The sequence below is a fragment of the Salminus brasiliensis genome, chromosome 18, assembly GCF_030463535.1.
Source record: "Salminus brasiliensis chromosome 18, fSalBra1.hap2, whole genome shotgun sequence".
Classification (NCBI taxonomy): Eukaryota; Metazoa; Chordata; class Actinopteri; order Characiformes; family Bryconidae; genus Salminus; species Salminus brasiliensis.
Window position 1 is genome coordinate 24,854,321 of NC_132895.1, and position 19,389 is coordinate 24,873,709.

At 39.9% G+C, this 19,389-nt stretch overlaps 1 protein-coding gene across 1 annotated transcript in view; it reads right to left on the reverse strand.

The window, feature by feature from the left end:
- Positions 1-8,106: 8,106 nt before the first annotated feature.
- aff4 (AF4/FMR2 family, member 4) overlaps positions 8,107-19,389 on the reverse strand; it is a 29,356-nt gene continuing 18,073 nt past the window's right edge. Inside the window, exons 10-21 of the mRNA XM_072661835.1 lie at positions 18,582-18,732; positions 17,414-18,214; positions 16,952-17,031; positions 16,578-16,791; positions 15,183-15,271; positions 14,796-14,859; positions 13,708-13,844; positions 13,409-13,480; positions 12,558-12,651; positions 12,305-12,348; positions 10,857-11,074; positions 8,107-9,459 (exon numbers count right to left, since the gene is read on the reverse strand). Of these exons, the coding sequence (XP_072517936.1) occupies positions 9,332-9,459; positions 10,857-11,074; positions 12,305-12,348; positions 12,558-12,651; positions 13,409-13,480; positions 13,708-13,844; positions 14,796-14,859; positions 15,183-15,271; positions 16,578-16,791; positions 16,952-17,031; positions 17,414-18,214; positions 18,582-18,732 (2,092 nt within the window). The 3' untranslated portion in view covers positions 8,107-9,331. The remainder of the gene's footprint in view (positions 9,460-10,856; positions 11,075-12,304; positions 12,349-12,557; positions 12,652-13,408; positions 13,481-13,707; positions 13,845-14,795; positions 14,860-15,182; positions 15,272-16,577; positions 16,792-16,951; positions 17,032-17,413; positions 18,215-18,581; positions 18,733-19,389) is intronic.

Here is a 19,389-nt window from a genome sequence, read left to right on the forward strand (position 1 = left end):
TCCTCCCCGAGCTTCCCTCAGGCACAAACACCCAAACCTCGGCGCGAGCTGCACCTCCAGCAGAGAGCGCGGAGCTCGAGAGGTGAACCTCAACGCGAGCCAATCAGCGCACGGGGGGCGTGGCTACGCGCCTCAGAACGAGGCTGATGGAGGGTTACTGTGAAGGGAGCTAGATAGGTAAAGCGGCGCTGAAGGAGAGGGGTCACCTAGTTCATTATGTAGCGACACTGACAGCACGTCCAGGGACGTCCATGGCGTGTGAGAAATGCAATGAAAGATCTCGAAATATGTGCAAAGGTTTGTGCACAGCTGAGCAAGAATAAAAGCTGTCATTAGCAGTGCTCTGATCCCGAGGCAGCTGAGGAAAGACACCCATATTCACCATTTGTGTTGGACATGTGCTGGAATGTGGCCTCCGCCTTTAACCCATTCGTGAAGTGAACACACACACACACACATACACACTATTGATCAAACACACACAGTGACAGTGAGCACACATGCCTGGAGCAGTGGGCATCCATTGCTGCTGGGGAGCACAGAGGGTCTTGCTCAAGGGCCCAACAGTGGCAGCTTGCAGAGCCTGTGTATCGAACCCACAACCCTGTCACCAATAACCTGTGGCTCTAACCGCTTTGGACTCCCCTTCGTGAAATTGAAGCCCGGTCCCCATGTGACTGGCGGGGATACTAATATATATATATATATATATATATATATAAATACAATCACTGAGGGATTTTACTGGGAAAATACATTTACATTTAAGGCATTTAGCTGACGCTCTTATCCAGAGCGACTTACAAGGTGACTCGTATTACAGAGGTGGGCCAATGTAGTGTTAGGAGTCTTGCCCAGGGACTCTTATTGGTGTAGCACAGGATAGTCACCCAGACTGGGAATCAAACCCTGGTCTCCCACATGGTGTAATAGCTCATTAGCTGCCAGTGGTTTTATCTGTTGTGCCACACCAACCACTACACACACCAAACACACCAACCACTACCAACCAATACTTCAATAAGTGTGCAATGATGAAGAAATATATATACATATGTAGATATATATACATAGCCTCTCCATTATTGTCATTTTTGGCTCCCTGACATAATTTGAATTTGGCTGTTGTTACATTGTTTTCCAAATGTCATGATAAATGGACCAATAGAAAAGCTCCAAAATGAATCTTGAAAATTTAATAAATCAAAGTGAAAACATAGAAATTCAGGTATTCACTTTCACTAAGTTCATTACATATATATAATCTTTTATATTTTTTAGGATCTTAAATCCATTACATATAGATAACATCTTATATACACTATATTGTCAAAAGTATTCGCTCACTCATCCAAATCATTGAATTCAGGTGTTCCAATCATTTTCATGGCCACATGTGTATAAACTAAGCACCTAGGCATGCAGACTGCTTCTCCAAACATTTGTGAAAGAATTAGTTGCTCTCAGGAGCTCAGTGAGTTCCAGCATGGTACCGTGATAGGATGGTACGTGTGCAACAAGTCCAGTCGTGAAATTTCCTCACTACTAAATATTCCACAGTCAGTGGTATTATAACAAAGTGGAAGCGATTGGGAACGACAGCAACTCAGCCATGAAGTGGTAGGCCATGTAAAATGACAGAGCAGGGTCAATGGATGCTGAGGAATATTGTGCACAGAGGTCGCCAACTTTCTGCAGATTCAACTTTCTGCAGACCTCCAAACTTCATGTGGCCTTCAGATTAGCTTAAGAACAGTGTGTAGAGAGCTTCATGGACTGGGTTTCCATGGCCGAGCAGCTGCATCCAAGCCTTACATCACCAAGCGCAATGCAAAGCGTTGGATGCAGTGGTGTAAAGCACGCTGCCACTGGACTCTAGAGCAGTGGAGACGTGTTCTCCGGAGTGACGAATCACGCTTCTCCGATGCAATCCAATGGACGGGTCGAGGTTAAGCAGTTGCCATGAGAACGGTACTTGTCTGACTGCATTGTATCAAGTGTGAAGTTTGGTAGAGGGGGGATCATGGTGTGCGGTTGTTCTTTAGGAGTTGGGTTCGGCCCCTTAGTTCCAGTAAAATGAACACTTTATGCTTCAGCATACTAAGACCAAGGTCAATTTCATGCTCCCAACTTTGCAGGAACAGTTTGGGGACGGCCCCTTCTTGTTCCAACATGACTGCGCACCAGAGCGCAAAGCAAGGTCCATAACGACATAGATGAGGGAGTTTAGTGTAGAATAATCTATCCATCCTCCTGACCTCAACCCGATAGATCATCTTTGGAATGAAACAGAGCTGAGACGGCGGGCCAGGCCTTCTCGTCCAACATCAGTGTCTGACCTCACAAATGCGCTTCTGGAAGAATGTGATAAATTTGAATCTGTCAAAATTTCCCATAAACACACTAAACCTTATGGAAAGCCTTAAGGTTCCATGGAAGAAGCTGTTATAGCTGCAAAGGATGGCCTGACATCATATTAAACCCTATGGATTAAGAATGGGATGTCACTCAAGTTCATGTACTTTTGGCCATATAGTGTATATATAATGTTTTGGTGAACTGTTCCTCAAATATGAGTGTGTTTTATAGTGTCATTAATTGATAATAATTATTAATGATTAATTCAGTGATGTTTAATAACCTCCAAAGCATCTCCAGATATTACTTGTAGATGAAAAGCATATTTACACTTACTTACACTTAAATCTGGCGTCATTTACTGGAGAGAGCTGAAGTAGCATACCTGAGGCAATGTAAACATATGGGCTGAGCGTGGCTTGAACAGAAATGCAAACTATTTCACATGTAAGTCAGTAGGCCTCATTATGTTACACTGCACTGTGCAAAAACTGAAAGAAAAAAAAATCACAGAAACAAATCCTCCCTGATCTGGTCAACAGCCTAAGTGTGCTTCTATAGAGGCACAGTGTGGACTGAAGCAACCTAATTACGTTTAAGAGCATTTGCACCGCAGAGCAATGCAAAGGGTTTTAGCTGCTTTCAGGAAGGCTGTGCAGCTGCAATGCAGGCTCTGCCAAGCAGCTTTCAATGGTATTTCAGTGCTTACCTTTTTATCATAAGAAAGGAGCACGCTCACTCGAGGCCCATACACCACCTTAACATATGAATACAATACAAATGAATGTATATTTACTTTGTCTTAGACCGTTTTCATACACTATATGGACAAAAGTATTGGGACACCTGCTCATTCATTGTTTCTTCCAAAATCAAGGGTATTAAAAAAGACATCACCCTTTTTATTGGCTTTCTATTAGACTTTGGAGCACTGTTGTGAGGATTTGATTGCATTCAGCAACAAGAGCGTTAGTGAGGTCAGGATGTTGGATGATGATCACTGCCTCACCTCATCCCCAACTCCCCAACTCATCCCAAAAGTGTTGGATGGAGCACTAGCCATCATTCCAGAGAACACAGCTCCACTGATCTACAGCTCAATACTGGGGGGCTTTGTACATGGACATGGTGCCAATAGGTTCATGTTCATCTGCTGCATCTGAGTCCTATTCTATTGGCATTACGTCTCTACAGGGACTAGACGAGCTGTGTTTTTGCACATCTGTGTCAGTAATGGTTGCAATGGAAAGTAGTGAAATGCATTTATTAGAAAGGGGTGTCCACAAACATTCGGACATATAGTGTATTCCCGTCTGCTCCATTGTCATCAGCATTAGCTGTGATAAATTTGTACTATATCATATATAATTTTTTTTGTTGTGCAAAAGAAATTGTGAAAAACACTCTTAACAAATTTGATATGACCTTCTGTAGTTCAGAGAATGAAGTAAAAAAAAAGGTAAACTAAGCAAAATCAGTAGTATTATCTGAGTGCGCCAGCATTTTCGAAGCGGCAGCAAAATGCCCTTTGACCTGCTGCAGAAGTCTTGTTATGAGCGGAAAGCCTGCACCTTCAACCAGAGTGAACAAGGAGGATTACAGAAGGCTACAAGTTCATACAAATAACAGATAGCTAAGCTGTGGAGGAATCTGGACTCGTATGTTAACAGCAACCAGTGTTTTGTAGTCAACACAACCACTAGCATGCGTAAAAGCAAGACCAGCATATTGTAGCTGCCCAATGAACAAAAATGCATCTCCTAAATGACTTTTTACAGGAGAAGTTGATGAGAAAATGTTCTGAGCTTTGAATGGAAGTTAATGTGAAGAGCTTATTCCAAGTGATTTAGAGGAGTTCTATTGGTCCATTCATTCAGATTTATTTACAGTGTACAGAGCAGCTACAGGGTTCAAACCATGGAGAAAACTAAATAAAGGCTAAAAATAGAGATACATGGTTTACACTGGACAGCAGCGATTGCTTTTTCTAGTCCATTTCTAGTCTATTTCCAATTTTAAGCTCAGACCTCCATAAATGAGGCCAAAGGAGACACTGAACACTACCGATCAACAGTTTAAGACACAGGGGAGGGTTGTTGACCTCTAATGACATACAGGACAATTACGTAAATCACTGACCAAACGTCACTGAGGCGCTTTTCAGTGTTTCTTCAGCAGCTTTTTAAAAGAATGGTTCACACAAAAAATAATATGAATATGAAGTTTGCTTCTTACACCAAAGATCAATAAGGCCAATAAGCCAAAAGACCTCTGACGTCTAAAGTCTTTCTTTCCGTTTTGCACTGGAGCTACACGGCTAATGTAGCTAACAATGGAAAGACAGTGATGGAAAGTCAATGGTTGGACATGGACATCCAAAATACTACTAAAACCTAATGAGCTTTTTTATAACGATCACTGCTAATAAATCAAGGAGAGCATCAGTATGTATAGATCCTTCTCTAGCCTTGATGACCGCCTCACGCAGCTCTATTGGACACCCCTTCTAATGAATGCATTCAGCTACTTTAGGTTGCACCTATTGCCGACACAGATGAGCAAATGTGCACACACATATACTACCAATAGGACCCTCTGGAACAGCTAAACACAGACTTGTTGGCACCATGCCAAGGGGAGGGATAAAGGGGTATAAAGCCCCCACACATTAAAAGCTGTGGAGCAGTGGAACGGTGTTCCCTGGAATGATTGATGGCGCTCCAGCCAGTACTTTTGGGAGGAGTTGAGCAGCTGGGAATGAAGTGAGGAGGTGATCATCAAAACCGAACTTCCGAACTTCCCAACCCATTCAAGCGTTTGATGAAAGGTGTGGCATCTTGCCTTGTCTTGTTGCTGTATTAAGTTTATTAAGCAAGAAGCAATAGTTTGCCACAACCAGGGGCCAATACATATTTTACAGTGGAATTACTGATTAATCATTTACATAACTGCAGATATTATCCAAACTTCATTTCCACATTCTCTGAAGCTCTTACAACCGAACAGACTTTAAATACTACTGGATACACAACTGATCCTAAATCATTTAGTATTATTAGAAAGTAGCAGGGTTAGTAACATGATTATTGTATCATCAGCTCAAACTTAATCTTTTTGTTGGCACATCACAGCTTATGTAACATCAAAGTGATAGACATTCAAGATTCAAGGATATAAACACATCACACAACAACCACCATAAGAGACTTGATCATATATTTTATTCTCAATACAGCAAAATACAAAGAATATTCGCAAGAGACTCGGAAAACCCATTAGTATCCAGTAATACTCACTTCACAAAAAAAAAAAGAAGAAAAAAAAAAGTTTTTAAATTACAAGTTAAGATAATCGAGGCTCATGGGAGTACCATTAACTCATAAATCATATTGCATCCATAATATATATGTAAAATCTCTCGTCAATCTCTTCTTAATACTTTAAAACTAACCTCGATTTGGACTATACTGAACCGTCTTCGCCAAGATAATCTGCCTTCTTGCGGATCACAAAATGAGTACAACATATACACATCGAGATCAGTTCAACATACAGGACACCTCGGCAACAGCTCAGAGAACACGGGCTACAGCGGTCCTAGAGCAGGACTTCCTCACGATCAACTGCCAACATCTCATTTTAACAGGATTCGGAAACAGACCAACGATACCAACTGAATGAAGACTCCATCGTATAGTACATAAAACATACTAATCATTTCTAAGAATTTCCATGATACACTGCGCAGTGCCGCAGCTGTAGGGAAAAAAAAAACCCAAACAAAAACAAAGAGGCAGTACAGTAATGGATGTGACGGGAAATAAACGATGAGAAATAATAAAAAAAAAAAACACAAAACAAAAAACCCCACACATAACGACGTACAGTGTTGAGTCCAAAGTGTCATCCAAAGAGGAAGAAATCAAAAGTTCAGTAATGAAAAACGCGCATAATATTCACATTCTATTTACAACTTAATACAAATGTTAAATTGCCATAAAAATTTACCCTAAAAGACATTATGTACATTTGTACAGTGTAGTATTTAAATAGAAACATGCAAGTGTTTTGCTTTTTTTATTGTATGGGATGTCAGAAAAACAAACAAACAAAAAAAAAAAGGTAGTCTTACCCTGGTTTATAGTTGTAATAAGAATTATTGATTTCGACCTGGAAATGAATTCATCTAAAAGCAGTCCTATGAAAGCGTAAAAAAGAGAAATGAAATAAAACCATGCCAAATAACTGTGGCCTTGGGAACATTTCTATTAATCAAGATTCACTTGTAGTTACTCACTCTGGAACCTTTATGTAAATTTTAGAAGTGGAAAATTCAGGTCCAAAAAGTGAAAATCCAGAAAGTAAAGGTTATGAGCTTAGGGATTTTGTTCTAACCCAGGCAGATGGAACAAAATCCAATCCAATCCAATCCTGGGGCAGTTTTGCACTTTCTGGACTTAATGTTTCCATCTTTACCTTAATGAAAGTAGTGCATAAGTGAAGTCAATATGCAAGTAATAAAAATCAGTGGACTTTGAGAAAAGGTCTACAAGAGCAACGCAAATACAATAAAAACAAATAGAATATAAAAAGGCCAATTTCACCCAAGGTTGTTCCTCCAGATGTGCCTCAATGTGCGTCACAAAAAAAAAAAAAAAAAAAAAAAAAAAAAAAACCAACTGTGTCATCAAACCACCAAACCCAGCCAAAACAGCACCATGCAGTGATGGGACATCTGGTTCTTTTGGTCATTTAACTTCTAAACCAAGCAGTAAATATTCTTAATCTTGGACAGCAGGATTCAAAACACTGTCTCTCTGCATATGTGCAACATTCAGTGGAGGCTGAAGTGAATGTTTTTGGGCAGAATTGTCTTTTTTAATAAAATACACAGAAAGAAACTACTTGAACGATTTGCCTTAACCTAACCAAACCCTAACTTTAAAGTCAATGTGCAATATACTTGGTGAAAATGACACATGGAACAGCACTGAATTTACTGAATCGACTGCCCATGTTCGTTATGAGGACTGTAAAGGAAAAGGAGAAAAACTAAAGTCTGCATAGACAGATTTCTTCCTCGACTCTGAAGGAGTGCAAGAAGAAATAACAGTTTGTCCCTACAGAAAAAACAGGGAGCCAACAAAATAAAAAGTTTCTAGTGCAAGAAATGGTAGATTTCCAGCATTTAATACACTGCGGACTGAACCCAAAAAACTTCAATCTTCAGAGATATAATTGCGCTTCTTTTGTTATTACTGTCCCACAGCGAGTGGTTCACTCCATTTAACTCTTAGCTTACGATGCCCGACTTACTGCAAACACTTCAGACAAAAGGAGACGGCTATGGAACAATGTGATCGTACAAGTACAACTTGCTTGTATTTTTAGGACAGGTTTCCATTAGTTCCAATAACTTCACCTGAAATATACTGTGTATTGTGTATATCTATATCTATATATATATATATATATATATTTATAAACTGCGAATTGCAACAGTATGTATCAAATATATTCCTTTGATGACTTCTTTCCTTTATATGATTTGTAGTACACAAATGACTATGAAGCTATAAAGGGAACCTCAAGACTGACGTTAAATATTTAAATATGACATTTTCATATACAATAGAAATACATCTGATATTACAACCCTGTATTCAAACCAAAAAAAAAAAAAAAAAAAAAAATACTAACAAACTGCAAGCGAAAATGCAAGTTTGAACAAAGCTAATTTTCTCTATCTAAATAAAATAGATTTATATAATATATATATATATATATATAATTTTGGGCCAGGTACTTGAGTGAATAAAATACTCCTGTGCTTAGGATGAAGAAGAAGAGGAAGGGGGAGGAAAAAAGGATAGATTTAAAACAACATAAAACAAACAAAACTATGGCTAAAAGTCTAAAAGCCTTGGCCAGTATGAAGATATATTTTGTGTAAAAACTCTGAAAGATTAATTCTTTGTTCACTTTCTGGTTTGGAAAATGACAGAGGGTGGGGTGAGAACAAAAAACAAGGGGGACAAAGGGCACAAGAAAAAAAAAAAAAAAAAAAACCTTGATATGACGCTTGGGGTCCTTTTGGTCAACAAGATGCAAAAAAATAAATAAATAAAAACCTGCTGACACATTTTACATTGTTAAGATTTGCAGACCATTAAGGACCATGGCCACATCGAATTGGGATGACTAGTTGGCTCGGCGCCTGCGAAGACAACTGATACTTTGTGCATGCAATGATATCTCTCTATGATGCAGCGTAACCACACCGTGCTCTGTACACCAAATGGAATGCCTTCTCGGATTACGGCTAACGTCCATTAGCATTCAACAGCACAGGCCCCTCGCCTCAACCTAGTTCCAGGACCCACCCCTGTGGATAAACGTGGTACTGTACCTCCTAGTTTCCTGTATATCATATACAAGGCACAAAAAAGATAAAAGGACAAACCCTTTGTTTTAAAGCACCTTTGGTTAAAGGGAGGTACTTTGGTTAAAAAAAAAAATTAAATTAAATAAAAATAAAAAAAAAAGCCATAAAATTCCATAGTATTGTTCACAGCTGTAAGAGGTTTTGAGAAAAGAGAAGAAAAGAAACAAAGCAGGCTAAAATAAACAAAACAAACAGAAGTAAGAAAACAAAGAATGGCTTTTCTTTTTTTCGGCCCAAGAAAGACCCAACAACACGGACAGGACATTCGCAGCCTAAGAATGCTCAGTTGATTAATGTGCACTTGGTTTCTCCCCTCTCCCCTCATGAATATTTATAAGGGTCAAGGGGGATGCGGTGGGGTGTTCCAAATAGCTCAGTGTTTGTTTTTGGCAAGCTGGTGTAAGAAAATGAACACAGTGTCACAGATATGTCTGAGGCAGATCAAGTCTGAGAGTGTGGTGTGTATGCGTGGATGGGGGACATGGCCAGCGATTTAGGGAGGAAGGGAAGGGAAGGGACATGAGGCTTTTATGAGGTGAGCTTGGCGTCGAGTCGTAGCCAGTGGAGGCCCTGCCGAGTAAAACGCACCAGTTCAGTCATAGTGCTGGTGTTAAAGATCAGCGGGCCCATCACCTTGTCCAGCTCAGTGAAGAACTCTGAAAGAGGAAAAGAAAATGCTGCGTGAATTAGGTGCGTGTGCAGAGTTTACATACATAGGAATAGCCTTTAGTCACATTTAATAAATCACATAATAATAATAATAATAATAATAATAATAATAATAATAATTTGATAAAATGATTTTTGTATCAGAATCAACAGTGGTAAATGTGAGTATTTTATAGCAGCTATTTAAAGCTTATGAATGTGATCTTAACTTTGGACTCCTTCAGTACATACTCACACACTCAGCCTGGGTTAGATTTTTGTCTCATTTCAGGGACCTCAATACATATACTTTATTCATACGCTTTATATGTACATTCCTGCATATGCCCCTTTACTTCTGATGACAATGTCAGGGACCTAAATCTATTATTTAAACAAATCTCTTACATTCCTATAAATGAGTATAATACAAGTTCATGTTATTTCATGTTTATTTAAATGGCTGATGTTTATTGTTGCACCATTTCAATCCTGTGTAGGTCCTGAACAAATTGCAGTTGACAAAGTTGACTTCAATCATCACTGGAGTCTGATAGATTAGCCAAGTGGTATAAAATACCACAGCATAGGAAAAAAGCAAATAATCTAAAACACCGGAAGAAGCACATGTCTTTTGTAAAAAGAAAACAGTAGCTACCATAACAATGTATATGTGAATAAGCAAAAATGTTGCAGATTTGTTTACTTAATCTCTGAACTGAAAGCTTTTAATCTGGATGCACTTGTACAGTTGCCACTGATGTCCATGAGGCAGACACATGCGAAATGGATGCGAGTGAAAAAGGGCATCAATTTAAAGAGTAAAGTGGAGAAGAAAGATCAGCTAGCATAGTTCTTAATAAGTACACAGATACACCTGTATCTATAATCATCAGCCGTTTCATCAGGTACACCTATACCATTACTACTATAAGACTATTGGTGCATTTTGTAGCAGCCGACTTACACCGGTAACACAGAATAAGAGGACACTACCAAACTGGTGTAACTGTTGTGCTGTACTGCTGTTTCTCCACATCCAATATTCGGACAGTGGTGGTCCTATGGTGTTCACTTGCCAATGATGAGAGGGCTGAGAGGGGTTTGTAAATTACGTATAAGTCAGTAATTATAAACCGACAAAGGGCCTCTTTATGACAAGTGCGCCGTCACATTGGCAAGTATTACTTGGTTACACTCCGGTTTAGATCTAAAACATGGTGCTTTGTCAAGTCAGGTCAAATTTATTTGGCTAGCGCTTTTTACAACTGCTGTCACAATTAAATTTTTTTTTAAATAAACATAAAAATCTAAGCAAGCCATCTGCGACTCAGTCGGACTCAGGCAGGATGCTTTGGGGTTTGATAGGGGTTTGGTTACCAATGTTCAAGGACATTTGTCCTACCTCTTTGCTCTTTGGCCAGTTGCTCAGCCTGGTCCCATACTTCAGTGGCATAGAGGAAATTGGAGGTGACCTGCACGTAGCTTGCAGCCATCTGGTGGATGCGCTGAGGGATGGTAACTGAGGAGCTGCCGCTTTGGCTGGAGCTGCTGGAGGAATAGCTGCCAGCGCTACCAGGAGACAACTTGGGTGACACTGGGGACGGCATACCGGCGGCTTTACTGGAGAGGGAGACAGAGGAAGCATGTTAAAGGCTAAGGTCTGTTTGTCAGTCACTAAAATAGCATTGTTTTATTTGCTAACCAAACAAGAAACACACATTTATAACAAATTTCGAAATCATCAATGTGGCCTGTGCAAACGTTTAGACACCGCAAGGTAAAAGGCTCAAATTTGGATGTGCAAAAAAGCACCACCCCCTCAAAACTGCCAAGGTGGTGCCCCATTTCCCTGTGCAGCGTTGCTCACTGTGATATAATCTGCATGGAAGGGTAATAAGGAGGAAACCTTTTTCTGCAACCTAATCACAAAACTCAGTGTTTAAAGTATGCTACAGAACATCGAAAGAAGCCAGATGAGTTCTGGAATGAGTGAATGGAAACTATTATTATCGTCCATTTCTGGAACTGTGAGACAAGCGCTGTGGACTGCCGAAATCAAAATAGAACACCCACAACCAGCAACGGTACATTTAGAGAAAGAAACAAGCAACTGTGTTGAACGCAAGATGACTCAGGAATATCTCAGAACTTGAGGCCTTCTGCAAAGAAGAGTGTACGCAGCTTAAAGTCTCTCAGGTCTTGTAGTTGGATTTTCCCCAAAGTGTTTGCAAGGTGGTGTTACTAAGTCCTGACTCTATGAGGTGTGCAAGTTTTGCACAGAGCACCTTGATTTTAATTTGGTTGTGAAAGCGTAACTGGTGAGAATTTTCTAAAAATTGTGTTTGTTTAATAAGCTATACAGGCTGTGTTTACTACTTCTCAATCAAATAAATAACCAAGTAATCAAAAGGTGCCCAAACCGTTGCATAAAGCTCTATAGAAATCCCAACAGTGAAACCTGAACTGCTTAACTAGAACATTACCTAATGACATTACCCAAATCTTAAGTTACTCCTAAGCCATAAACAATAAGACCTACTGTACCATCAGGGTTGGTGAATATGACTGTATATGTAATCCTAGAGGAACTGCAACTAACTTTATAGTACAGGGACAAAAGATTATAGTAGAAAGAGTAAGTAGTGTGAATAAATAGTATGAACATTTATTAAATGTTAGAGGAAGGCTGCGTCATGTAGACTGTGTATGTCACATGCATCATTATACTATTATACTATGCATTATAGAGCATGCATTTTGAAAGTAGTCTTTAACCAGGACATTTTGAAGCTACACAGGACAGTAGGCATTAGAGAAAATCCATTGGAACAAAATGCAAAAAAGTCTTACTTTCCCATTCCAGGAGAGGGAGCTTGAGTATTACTCAGTGAATTCTAAAATAGAAAGATAAAAAAAAGAAGAAAAATAAATGAAACAAATACACCATTACGATCACAGAACCATTGCTCAATCATTCATTCACAACTTCTCTTTACTTCTTGTTGGTTAATGAACTGTGTGTTGAAAAATAACCTAACAGAGAGCAGTACTAATATATAAAATAATTAAAAGTGATTATCCTGCAGATGCTATTTAAACTTGCCTTCAGGTGTTCAGTGAGTGTTTTAGAGTACTTCAGTGCGCTTTCCTTCCTCAATTTGAAGAGTCTCAAGTAGAGGAGAGACTGGCACCTCAAGCTGTGTGAACATAGTTCAGAAAATGAATCTAAAACTCATTCATTAAGTTCTGATAAGACGACAAAGAAAAACATAACATTTCAAAACACCTGCTGTGAATGTGAATACGTCAAAGTGAAATAACCAAAAGAAAATCTTGCGTCACTAACGTACATTAATGTTTTCACACTTTTCCTTCTTATATGAAACCAGTTTCATATAAGAAGGAAGATGTCCTAGTTTCCATTTCACAGGTATAATCACTATCCAATAATAAAAAAAAAACAAAAAAACGCATGTATCACCAAAATGGTGACGATCATCCAGAATTATTTATAAAGTTTACAGAGCAGCTAGTGGTCAAACCATGAAGAAAAAAATATTTATTGAACAGCAGGAAAGAGATTTTCAAATGACCTTGATTATAGCCAAGGTCATTGATAAACCCCCTTTGCCATCGTTATGCCGTGTTGAAATACTTCTTACTCATCCATGAGTAACAATCCACCATAACACATCAGTCATGTGTGCATTACTGGTATTTGAGGCATTAGGATTCTCTGCACGTCCACATTTAACTATACTGTTTTGTAATTCACAATACATAACACTTCTATACATCACCACAACCTCTGCTCAGGAGGGGCAGCGTGAGTCAATGCGACTTAACGTCATAAATCCTCCCGGAACAAAAAAAAAACAAAAACAAAAAGACTACATACAAGGATAATTCTTCAAGACGGAATCATATAAAATTCATTGTGCTCTGTCCACCTACCACAGTACAGCTAGCCTTTTGTCTGCTGAGGTAGCGTCTGGCGCCATATAGCTCTTTAATTTCATAGTGTACCTACAACACACACACACACACACAATATGTTGAATTCCTTTAGCAGAAGATTAACATTCTTGTATGTCACATGGTATGAAAAGGGTACCTATAGGCTGCAGACGAAAGCACAACCAAAATTTAAGAATTATGTACACAGTAACAGATCGCACGCACAGTGTTTTTAGGTAAAGGGGAAAAAAAGGAGAAAAAAAAAAAAAAAAAAACAGAAGAGAAGAAACCCTTACTTGATAAGTTCCACGGTTTCAGCATACATAGGGAAAGGGGATTTGGCCTCCTGGGCACTTTTCTCCAAGGCATTCCCACATTCAACGAAGGAGACCACAGCATCCAGATAATTCACAGCCTTCTCGAACCTGTCCATCTATGGGGCACAGAAGAAGGCAGTACATAAACAAAAATGAATCGGGCTTAATGTTGTTTAATTTGAAAAGAATCAAAGATATCGAAAACAACAACACCCTTTAAAACCCTACATTTGAAATGGCACAGATAGGGAGGTCCTAAATTTTTGAATGATTATTCTTTTAAATTTCAGAACTGATCAGAGTACAGAAGAACGACAATACCGATCCGAACTTCTATAAATACAGCCCCCAAGAACTGAGTAAGACACTGTTTACAAACACTAGTAATATTACTGTATTTTTGGTGAATACATTTTTTATTATTTTTTTTTATCTTTAGTTTTAAACTTGTGTGTTTAATATCTTGTCACCCAGGTCATTTCACCTACCCAGTTCCCTTAAAACACTGCAGTCAAATCAACGAGTGTGTGTGGTAGTACACACTGTGAACTAGGGCTGCACAATATATTGTTTCTGCATCATTATCATTACAGTGTGCACATGCACAACAGTCACAGGGAGTCTGTGATAGCAAACCTAAAGATCAGAACTTTGAGCAGATACCCAATCGATTTAAATAATGCCTTTGATCAGGCCTAGTTACATCCCTAGTAACAGCACTGTAGTATTATGTTTGAATGTCCAAGCATGATATATAGATGAATATCTACCCAACAATGACCATTTTATCGTACTGTGTAATGATTAAAACTAAGTAAACAGCATCACACCTGCCACCAAAGTTCATAATTATGTCACAGAAAAACTAATTAGAACCCAGACCTTTTTAGAAATAAGTCAGGAATCATTTGCTTCATTACTGCACACTATTACATTACCTGAGTAAAAAAAAGCTCCTCTGTTTAGCTCCTAATTCAAGACCCACAAGTCACAAGCCACAGAAATATCATGAGCAGTACCTAATAGCAACAGGTGGCAATTTGCGTAAGGGATAAACATGTCCTTACCAGAGCATCTGCATTGTGTTTCAGCTTCTTGGCCTCTTGGAGGTAATGGTCAGCAGAATGAACCCTGAAAATGTCAGAAGCATGAGAGGTAGCTCAAGTTACCCACTGCCTAACCCCAACTACGAAAGCTATGAGAGGACTGGCAACCCTTCTTTGCTACAAGAGCAAATCATTCGATTCTTTTACTGCATAATGAAACGGTTGTAATCTATTTGCTGTTTTCCTCTCCTATTAAGTGTTTTTATAACAGCTACACTTAAATCCCTGCAACTGTTGATCAAGTACTGTCCCAAAACAATACATTGTGTTGCTAACCACATGGCCCTGTACATGTCACAGACTTATGTAAAGAGCAACTTCAGCAACAAACAAACATAAAACTCTCACCTGTCCTCAAAGAGCAGTTTTGATCTCTTTGAATTGTCTGAAGAAAGAGGAGGCACAGCCAGTTGATTCTCTGTCTTTGAGCTCTTCTCCTGGAAGGAGGATGAGAATAAAATCAACATTCACAGAATGAATGGGAAGTGTGCGCATTAAACCAATATAGACCAACAGATCATCCATTTTCATCACTATAAATGATTGACATATCTGTACTACTACTTAGCAGCAGTAATAATAATAATATCATCAACAACAGTATTGCCATCTGTGACAATCATATTACCACAATACAGCGGTTAGACGATGCCTACCACAGTATTGAGCTCAATCATCACCGCCACAGTTATGCCCGAGTCTATCTAGTAGGGCTGTAACTGAATATTTGGGAATTTGGATATTCGCTCGTTGCGTAGGTATTTGGTACAGGCCAAAACACAGCAGAACCTCTCATTTCGCCCTTCTGGCACCACCAATCCCAGTTGCTAGAATTTTTATAGTCAATACTCTTGTCAGTTAGTCAACAGTCACCCCATCTGAGTCACGCAGACATTTATAAGTAGGGTTTCAGTAAGCCAGATTCTAGTGTGTTCTATCTTGAACCGAATGTTGTCACACTACTAATGCTAACCAGCTTCTCTCCCGATTCTCACGTTTAACATCTGCAGTTGTCAGACAATTACTTATTTATTTATTTTGACAAGTAACTGATTTTAAAGTTTATATGAAGTTGTTCACCTAGTCTGTGATATGATGGTGATTTCACATTGACTTTACTTTTGAAAGAACTAATTCTTGTTCTCATGTTCCCTCAAAACCGCTCCGCTGACTTTGGTTCCTACTGAAGATTTGTTCCTTTCGCAAAATGGAGATAACAGGGTTTTTGACAAAGATAAAGCGCACCGACAGTTACCAAGACAGATATCTCACATCCATTGAGGAATAATACTTTTGAGAAGGGATCCATTTTTTCCAGGACAATTACTCTTTTACAAGGAATGCAGCTTATCTGTTAAAAACATCAGCAGTTTACTGGCTGAATTTTCTTTCAAATAATAGAAAGTGTTATGTCAGGGTTGTCAACAATTAGAGAATGAACGAATAAAGCCTACATAGACTCTGGGTGTTTCCATTGGCTGCTGTTGGTTCAAAACAACGTGACTCATCACCTGCTGCACGGACAACGCGGATCGGTTTTATAGCTTGTGGTGTGCATGCAGGGTTAGTCATCAAAGTAAGCACCTTTTGTGACCATCAGTATGCTGTTCAACTAGAAAACACCACACATTTATTCTGAAACTACAGAACTCCATTCACACTGGAGAAATAACGGTATTGCCTATGTGATGCTCACATGAACTCAGTGTTTACCAAAGAGGAGGCGGGGCCATAAACACAAACCTTAGTTTCCCTGCTGCGGCCTTGTTTGTCTTCGCCTTTTCGCTTGGAGCTGCTCTTGCTGCCCTCCTTGCTGCTGGAACTGCTGGGCAGCGAGGTGGACGACTGGCTAGCTGTGCGTTTGCGGCCTTGGTGTTCTGGCTTGGGCACTCGCGGGAGGGCCAGGGAAGGAGAGGGCACAGGCTCTTTATCCTTATTCACACTCCGCTTTGATGACCTGGCAGAAGGGACATATGTATTAAGCCACTAGCAAAGACATGATCGACTTAGGGGTATACAAACAATTCTGATGATATAAAATACAATGGTTCACTGCAGGTTACAACATTTAAATTTAAGAGGCAATTTTAACAAACTTTCAGGAAAACTACACTTACTCCTTATTAGACTTATGATGCGAAGACTTCTCATCCAGCCTGGATTTCTTATTTTCTGGCTTATGGCTCTCTTCATCGTTCTACGAACACAACAACCAAGTGGTTAGAAAGCTACAGCATACATCAAGAATCCTAACTTTTTTTACACTTGCTAAGGGTGGTGATTTGATTTATGTGGATTCGATTTTAGAATGAACTTTGGTTGTTTTAATAAGCTCATTTCCAAAAACAAAAACCTGCTTATCTAGTAAAATATTGAACAGTTTTATATAAACAATTATATTATCAATAAATGATCAGTAACTAAGGGTTGACAAAAGCGAAACGAAAGTGTCAATCGCCTGTCAGACATTTATTTTAAATGATTCAGATCTCAATTTAAAATCTTACTAGTTCACACTCCCGGTTAGTTAGACTACCATTTTGGTGGCAAGCCGATGATAAACCCTTAAATACAGCTACCTTATGCTTCCTCTTGCCCTTGCTGGCTGATTTCTCCCCTGGCTGCTTCTGGAAGTCCTTGTTTTCTCCATTCGAGTCCCTCTCAACCTTCACTTCAGAGTCCTTGTACATTCGGCCAGGCACTCGACTCAGCAGATTCAGGTCAATAGTCACCAAAAGTTGCCTTGGGGGCAGCGGCCTCTCGTCACTGCGGTCACTGAGTGGCGATAGCAGCTCTGTGCCCTCCATGGGCGAGAAGACACAAACAGGTGTACGGATGCTCTCCGCATATTTGGGCGTCTGCGAAGATGAAGGTGCACTCTCCTCGCCCTCAGAGTCAGATGATGATGAGGCCGTGTCCACAAACTCACGCGACTTTTGTGGAGTCTTGCCTGGTCCCTTAGGCTTACGCTTATCCTGTGCAGGGCGGGGCGAGGATGACGACTTGGGCTCCTTCTTAATATTGGGCTTGCGTGGGCCCTTGTTGGGCGCTCGGGCACGATGTGGTGGAATGTCAGGCGGTGGTTCACTCTCCACCTTCAGTCCACCTTTAGGCTCCTCCACCACAGGTGGTTTCTCTGGCTTCTTGGGCTGCTTTTTGCCCACAACGCGCCTCTGGCTGGCTCCACCACCCTCGCTCTGAGCAGGAGACTTTTGCCTGCCCCTGCCGCTTTCTGAACCTTTCTGGGCAGCCCGCAAGTCCCGCCCTGGGGTAGGTGTAGAGTCTTTTGAGCCCTGGCTGCCGTAGCCCCGACCCGTGTTGGCCTCGCGATCTTCCATCTTTGACAACCAGTTGTCCAGTTGCCAGTTGTGGGGTTCACGCTGGGATGGAAAACAAGAAGTACAAGCTCAAGCAGATTCAGACAAATCTCTCTTCTGTGACTGAAAAGTGAATGCATTTTCTTTGTTCAAGATCAAGCACAGTATTTAACAAATGTTAAAAATAGCAGTGCATGGTAAGTCAAATGTCTCTTAAATATAACTGGCAAAACATTTTCTTTCCTATTCATAAACATCATAACATTACAATTCTGAATTGTTCACATGCATCAAATCAAATCCTTAACAGGAATCCCAAGTATAGATCATAGGCAAAGGGGCAGGGGGCATGGGTGTGTATGACTACAGGATATTCAATACAAATACTGGTGGAAGAGGCTGTCCTCAGACTCATGTGCAAGAGTGTCACCTCAGGCGAAGCTGCACGGGGTGGTTCATTGGTCTCGCTGTCCGTGGAACTGCTTTCACTTTCACTCTCAGATCCAGAGCTGCTGTCTGAGCCACTGCGACTGCTAGAATCCTCCCGCTCAGCTACTTCACTATTATTATTACTGTTATTACTGAGGAAACAATAGGAAACATACACAGAACAAACAGGGGTCAGATACAGGTAAATAAAGTACTGAATAATTCTCTCTAACACACACGCAACTAGTGTTACTAATTTAGACACAAACTTCATAAAACCCTGTGTATATATCCACACAAGTACGTTTGATATCCATTTTAAAAATGTTACATAAAACAAATCTTAAAATGTTAAGGAAGTTTTCTTGTAAAGAAAATATTAGGAGACACACACATTTATTAATACCTAAAGCGGTTCAAATTAGAATGAGGTGCACCACTTCAGCTAGAATGGATGTAAAAACAACTACAAAACAGCCATTCTACAGTGCAGAAAATAATTTACGAGTGGAAAAGTAATGCAACCATGGCCAGGTCAGGCAGTCTTAGCAAGTTTAGCTCAAGAGCAGGTCACACGATGCATAAAGATGTCTCAAACAATCATAAAATATCATCATGGGACCTAGAGGTGGCTCTCAGTTGATGATGAAAGTACATGCATCCATCATTAGCCAGAGACTGAGGCTGGGCAAGACTAAAGTTTGCCAGAGAGCACCTAGACAGGACTTCTTTAAAATTATTTGGGCACAGTAAAAGAACCAAAACAACATTTGAGCACAAGAACCTCATACAAACTGAAGCATAGCTGG